The 6,999-nt window shown below is 35.8% G+C and overlaps 2 protein-coding genes across 2 annotated transcripts in view; one reads left to right on the top strand and one right to left on the bottom strand.

Moving 5' to 3' along the window:
- The window catches only part of LOC107549126 (hippocalcin-like protein 1), an 11,141-nt gene extending 9,012 nt beyond the window's left edge, over nt 1-2,129 (top strand). The window contains exon 5 of the mRNA XM_016230109.1: nt 1,026-2,129. Within this exon, the coding sequence (XP_016085595.1) occupies nt 1,026-1,123 (98 nt within the window). The 3' untranslated portion in view covers nt 1,124-2,129. The remainder of the gene's footprint in view (nt 1-1,025) is intronic.
- A 780-nt stretch (nt 2,130-2,909) lies between these two features.
- LOC107549125 (protein disulfide-isomerase A6-like) overlaps nt 2,910-6,999 on the bottom strand; it is a 7,211-nt gene continuing 3,121 nt past the window's right edge. Inside the window, exons 7-13 of the mRNA XM_016230108.1 lie at nt 6,558-6,672; nt 6,169-6,309; nt 5,484-5,568; nt 4,707-4,779; nt 4,376-4,534; nt 4,128-4,224; nt 2,910-4,046 (exon numbers count right to left, since the gene is read on the bottom strand). Of these exons, the coding sequence (XP_016085594.1) occupies nt 3,978-4,046; nt 4,128-4,224; nt 4,376-4,534; nt 4,707-4,779; nt 5,484-5,568; nt 6,169-6,309; nt 6,558-6,672 (739 nt within the window). The 3' untranslated portion in view covers nt 2,910-3,977. The remainder of the gene's footprint in view (nt 4,047-4,127; nt 4,225-4,375; nt 4,535-4,706; nt 4,780-5,483; nt 5,569-6,168; nt 6,310-6,557; nt 6,673-6,999) is intronic.

Here is a 6,999-nt window from a genome sequence, read left to right as displayed (position 1 = left end):
AATTTTTCCTTTCTCTTTGGAGTGTTACAAGATCTTGGTGCATAAAGAAGATCTGTAACGTTGCAAAATAAGCGTCTCAAATCCAAAGAGATATTCTTTATAAAAGTTAAGAGTCAACCACACCTACCTAAAACAGCTCGTTCTAACACGCCTCCATATGTCTACGTCACGATGTGGGAAGATTTGCCTAACGCCGCCCAAATGTTCACGCAAAGAAAGAAGCGTAACTTTTATTCTCGCTGTAGTATTGTTGTTGCCGCCGCCGCCATGCCGTGGAGAGTTTTGTTTGGCCTTCCAAAAGAGAACGATATCCGCTTCGTCATGCGTAGAGCCTTCCAAAAGTGGACACGACTAGAAATCAGTGGTTAAGTTGTATTTACAACACTGTTCCAGAACAGTTCAACCCATAATCGTCGCTCCGGCCAGACAGGGCATCACAGAATGTTAGGGGCGTAACATTTCCGTCTCTCACGCTTGCGGTCTTCGGCCAATCACAATGCACTGGATAGCTGACCAATCACAGCACACCTCGCTTTTCAGAATGATGAGCTTTGTAAAAATCGACGCGTTTCAGAAAGGTGGGGCATAGAGGAGAAACAATAATGTACAGTATGTGGAAAATAATGTGTTTTTTAACCTTAAACTGCATAAACACATTTCATTACACCAAATACACAAAAGTTATTTTTAGCAGCATCATATGACCCCTTTAAAAAAAAGTTCTTACCCAATTGCCAAATCGTTTTTTAAGCCAAATTTAATGTTTTTATGGCTTATGTAACTGCGCTTGCCAAGTAAATTTGTCTTGTTTTAAAGATGTTGGGGAAACCAGACAGAAATACTAATTTAGAAAATAATTTTTCACAGTGTCCATGACAACCACTGACACACAGATAAAACAATATTTAGGATTTATTTAAGTTCCAGGGTATTTCGTCAATATTTGCACCTCTCAGATGTTACTCTAGGAAATGGGTGAAATAATTTTTTTGTTATTGTTGTTTTTTTTTTCTTCAAATTTATAGGCAGACTCTCTCTGGAGGAATTCATCAAAGGTGCCAAGAGTGACCCCTCTATTGTCAGACTACTGCAGTCTGACCAAAGCACCTCTCGACAGTTATGAATACAGATCTTAAAAGCAGCTGACAGGAAACCACTCACATGCACACTGAAAAGGCAAGATTTAATTAGAAAAGTAGTTTGTGGTATTAATGAAACACATATCTTTTCTGCTTAAAAAGTTTCTGTTAATGGGTGGTTACCTTTTTAATCAGTATTCCAGCCTGGTTTTGGAATTGGTATTGTTGAGTTGTCATAATGTCTGGGAATTGTCAGAATTTTTAAAGAACCCTTAAAATCAACTGGCAAAATTCAGGTATTTACAGATATTTATAATTTAAAACTTATTCTTTCGATTATTGGTTGCGTTAATAAAAAAAAAAAGCATGAAACTTGCATGAATCTGTAAAATGGTCAAGTGACTTCAAAGTGTCTTTAAGAGATGACCTAAAAATAATTATATTTTCACAATTGTTTGCATTCCACTCAACGCAGTAAATGATTAATCAGTAGCATGTGAAAATTTCTAGACTGGCTATTTGGCAAAAAGATGAAGTTCTGCTTGTAAATATTCCATTTATTTGGCATTCATTCCAAAAATCTATCTCAGATAGCTCCAGAGAACTATGTGCATGCTTTTGGCATGTTCTAAACATAGTATTTGTACTAGCTGTTCTTTGTTGAAAGTTGGGTTTTATACATCATGTGGTCTAGCTGCATTCGGAGCGGCCTGCTGTCCTGCCAATTATGATCATTTTGAAACATCAGACGGTCTGTGTTCTACTTTATTTTAGAAGGAAAGTATTGCTTCTTTAACTGTGTAACAGAACATGCCAACAGTTTGGTGTCAGTAAGAGTTTTTTTTTTAATTAAGGATGCGTTAAATTGATCAAAAGTGATAGTAAACACGCTTGCTTTGTTACAATTGTTAGATTTCTATTTCAAATAAATGCTGTTCTTTCCAACTTTCTGTACATCAGAGAACCCTGAGAAATATGTATCATGCTTTACAAAAAATATTAAGATGTTTCTTGAGCAGCAAATCAGTTTCAGGGTTTGAAAGATCATGTAACACTGGAGACTGGAGTAATGGCCACTGAAAATTAAGCTTTTTCATCACAGGTGATATATTTTTTAAATATATTAAAATATATATTTCACAATATTACTTATGTTAAAGTAATTTTGATCGAATAAATGCAGCTTTAGTGAGCTTAAGATGTTTTCAAGCCATTTGAAAAGTCTTACTGAAACCAAACTTGTGAACAATAATGACTGCCCACTATTGCGTGCTGGGATTTCATTTCCATGTGTTTTGAGTTCAAATGTAGCATTTAGATTTAAAATCTAATATGCTAGAATAAGTTTGGATTTTTTTCCTCAGGAGGTCAGAGAATGAGTCGAATTATAATGCGCATTGATGATCTGTTTTAAAGTGCGATTGAATCATGCATAATTTTTTTGCTTTGTGTTGGTTTCGATTCTAAATGAAACTTCAAGGTAACAAGCAAACAGTCACACTTTTCACAACCGTTTCTGCCCTGAAGGTAAAAAACAGCAGCCATCAGCCTTTAGGCTGCTCATGAATATTTGAACGCTGTTGTCTTGTGTGGACATATGCAGCAGATAGAATGGTGGTTAGTTTCTATCTGTCCTATCACCAATCCAGTGTCAACATGAACAGTACAGATGCTGTTGGATAAGTCTCTCCATGGAATGTAACAGTAACACTTCATGTCAAATATTGAATCTTCAAGCTCTTTCTGTTAAAGGAAACATTCTTTCACTTGGCTCTTAATTTGCTCTTTTGCATGTGTGGTTATGTCAGCGCTCCCTTAGTATTTTTTTTTTCTCTGTAAAATGACTGTTGAAGTGAAATGCCAAAACGAATATTTGTACTGGTCACACACACACACATATATATATATTAGATTTATGAGTCATTTTTAATTTTGTATAGTGTCAATTGTGTTGTAAAGGATGATGGTTGAAAAAAAACAACAAAAAAAAGTTATATCGCAGCTGGGAATGGGATGTCCAGCCATATTTTTGTGAAGCCAAAGCATCAGTGCGAATCTAAATGTTGCATCTTTACAGTGTATGTGTATGTGCATGAATTCTCAATAAACCACTGATTCATAGGCAACCGGTGTTCATCTGAATAACTTCCTAGATAAGCGGTCATAAAAAAAAAGCTAGTCAATTTATTATTTTTGTTTTATTTTCATAACAAAAACCTTTTTTTATTTTATTTTTCAAAACAGTGCTGTGTAAGAAAAATCTACACGATGCCCACATTACACCTGATCCAGCACATTAGACAAATGGGCAAACTGGGATACAGTTTGGATGACATTCTTTTCAGTAACACAATTTAAAAACAACAACCAAAAAAAAATAGTCACATCAGAGGGAGAAAGGGTGAAAATGAAAACAACTTTAGGCATCTTGCAACTCAAGGAGCTGCTGAAATTACAGAAAGGCTGATTTAAATAACCACTGGTTAATCTCATTACCAGAAAGACCAGTGCCATCTGATTAAATCTAGTCAATGAAACAAATATTAGAAAGTGTTCTGTGAAGAGCCTCTGTGTGACATCTGCTTACTGGAAACAAGTGTTTGATAATCTTGAGAGTCACATTCTGCTTCATCAAGTTGATTGAAAACTCCAATCAAAAGTTAAATCAGAAAGTGAAGGAGGAACTTGAGGCAGAGCGTAGCTCAATCGTGATGTACATACTGAAAAGCCTCATTTTTCAACTAACGTGGAGATGTTTTCTTTTAAAAAGCTGCACAACCATTTGCTTTATTTGTATCTTTTCAGAAGTCTTAAGGAAGTTTGTGTCCCAACCATCCCCTCATCCATGGGAGAGAAGACATGGGCATCATTTGGGGTCTAGTGTAGTTTAGACCAGGCTCATAACTCATCCTTCTCCAGATCATCCAGATCCACATCGCTCAGGTCAATGTCATCCTCCATGGGCAACTGAGGAAAGGCCAAAAAAGGGGTGTTTGAGAACAACAAAGAAAGACATCTATGCACCCTCACACTGTTTTCTATACTCACCACTCCGTCTTTCCCATCCCAAGGTTCCACAGTGTTGATCTTAGGCAAAGCTCCGCCTCCCACTGTAGCAGTGGAGCCACGGCCAACAGAAAGCTCCCTGCATAAATAAAGACATTGATAGTTTTTAACAACATAAAACAGGCTGACAGTTAGAAGGGCCCTTATAAACAACACCTTCAATTTACTGTATGCTAAGTCTCTGTGACGTAACTTGTTTCCCAGAAACATAAACTCTAGCCTTGTGTTACCTGAGAAATTCGTGGATGCCCGTTTCACTGAATGAGCCTCTGAGCAGAGCAAACTTCATCTTGCGAGCATTAATGGCTGCCATGGCGGGATAGCCAAATCCACCGATCCCAAGAGATGACTCCAGATCCATCTGTGCCCCTGCTTCAGTCCACAACCAACTGTAGAGAGAGAGAGAGAGAGAGAGAGAGAAAAGAAAAGAGTGTGATGTGTGTGACTGTATCCCACTCTCTATTCCCTAAAGTTTCATCTCTGGCACACAAGCAGTGACATGTACTGGTGTTATTTATGGGCAGACTGATCTCAACTTGTACTCAGACTGAAAACACTGACCCCCACGTCTTCTTCTTGTATTTGTCTGCCATCATCCTCATCACCTCCAGGTAAGAGTTTCTTCCAGATGCACCTGCAAGCATAGAGAAAATACAGTTTGAGCTTCGCTTCCACAAATTAACAGCGTTGTTACCGTCTAACCAAACTATTACAAATTATTTTCAGTAAGTAAAATAGAGCATAAAATGTTTTATATATATATAAACTATTAAAAATGGCTAAAACCTGAGGACATATAAACTAATTAAAATATAATAGTACATAATATTCAAACTATAACCGTAATAATACTTAAATGCATCATGTTACTAATACATTTGTATCATACACAGTGTTATAAACTGAAGTGATCACTTTTAATGACCACCACATGAAATTATTAATTTATTATGGCTGGTATCTGATAAATGGCTGGTACTGAAATTATATAATATTGTGTGTAAATGAAAAAAAATAAATCAAAAACTAAAAATCAATAACTTTAAATGCAAAAAGTGAAATGAGATACAACATTATACTGTATATTTAACAGTTTTTAGTCCTTTTTAAAAAATTTACTTTAAGTGAACATTAGATGACAGAATAAATTAGTAAATAAGCATGCATAATTAAATATTAAATACTGACCAATATATAAAATAAAAATCGTTAATATTAGACAATAGCCAATACAGTTCCAGTATATTGTGCATCCCGAGTGAATCATTCCGTTTAAGAGGATTATCAAATGATAAGCAAAAAAAGTATTTTTGTTTTATAGTTGCCACCGAAACGCACCTGTGTCTAGAATGTGAGGCAGCACAGATATGATACACAGCTGATAGTCCTCGCAGGTTTTCTTCAAAACGTCTTCATTCAAAATCTAATGGAAATAAAATTCACATGAATATAAACCAACCTAAAATGACCCTGGACCACAAAACCAGTCAATAAGGGTCAATTTCGAGAAATTGAGGTTTATACATCATCTGAAAGTTGAATAAATAAGCTTTCCATTGATGTATGGTTTGTTAGGATACAACAACATTTGGCCGAGATACAACTATTTGAAAATCTGGAATCTGAGGGTGCAAAAAAATCTAAATACTGAGAAAATCACCTTTAAAGTTGTCCAAATGAAGTTCTTAGCAATGCATATTACTAATCAAAAATTAAGTTAATATATTTACTGTAGGAAATTTACAAAATATCTTCATGTAACATGATCTTTACTTAATAGCCTAATGATGTTTGGCATACAAGAAAAATCGATACTTTTGACCCACACAATGTATTTTTGGCTATTGCTACAAATATACCCCAGCGACTTAAGATTGGTTTTGTGGTCCAGGGTCACAAATATTTTTTATACAAATTACAATGCCTGTTATGTTACAAAATAAACTAATTACTACTAACAATATAAAACACTAGTTAAACAATACTCTTCTATCCTATTAAAAATAGAAGAGAAAACTCTCACCTCTTGAAGCTCTGGAGGAGGGCTGTTGTCAGAGTAAAGGCCCATGGCACGAGCAACTATGTCAGATCGGGTACGTCCCCCCTGATAGTCCTCTGGCTCCTCTCCTTTACGAAAGACCTTGATGGTAGGGAATCCTCGAATCTAACAATAAAACCAGCAGAAATGCCAGCAAGTCTAGATGCAATTAGTGAACCCAAAAACCAGAAAATAAATAAATAAATAGAACAGACTAAAATAAAGAACAGCAGATATTCAACAAAAATGGTCAGTGTCCAAAACTGATTAATATTATTTGTTGGGATATCACTGGGATATAAAATGAAACTACAGACAATATAAGAATTGTTTATATTCAAAGACATTAAATAAGTGATATACATCAGACGTACCCCATAGCGGCTCGCCAAGCCCTGGTGAACAGTAGCATCCACAGCACCCAGTTTCACTTTACCCTTTGTCTGCTCTTTGACTTCTGTGGCAGCTGCTGTCCATTCCGGCTCAAGACTGGAAACATTAAAGAAAGTCAACAGGGGAAAGCCCAGCTGGCAGAGGAATTTCATTGTCTTTGATAGGGCTGAACGATTTTGGAAAATAATCTAATTGCGATTTTTTGTTTTACCAATATTGCGATTGCGATTTAATATGCAATTATTTTTTTAAAGCTCTTTATGTTCTGTATTATTCAACAAAGACAAGCTATAAATCATTGTATAGTATGCCCAACACACTATTAGATAGATTAAACATAAATGTTCTTTTCTTTAGGCCAGGCCTATATAGTGGGGGAAAAAAGTATTTAGTCAGCCACCAATTGTGCAAGTTCTCCCACTT

The sequence above is a fragment of the Sinocyclocheilus grahami genome, unplaced genomic scaffold (genome assembly GCF_001515645.1).
Source record: "Sinocyclocheilus grahami isolate Dianchi unplaced genomic scaffold, SAMN03320097.WGS_v1.1 scaffold362.1, whole genome shotgun sequence".
NCBI lineage: Eukaryota > Metazoa > Chordata > Actinopteri > Cypriniformes > Cyprinidae > Sinocyclocheilus > Sinocyclocheilus grahami.
This window is presented reverse-complemented; position numbering and strand designations above follow the sequence as displayed.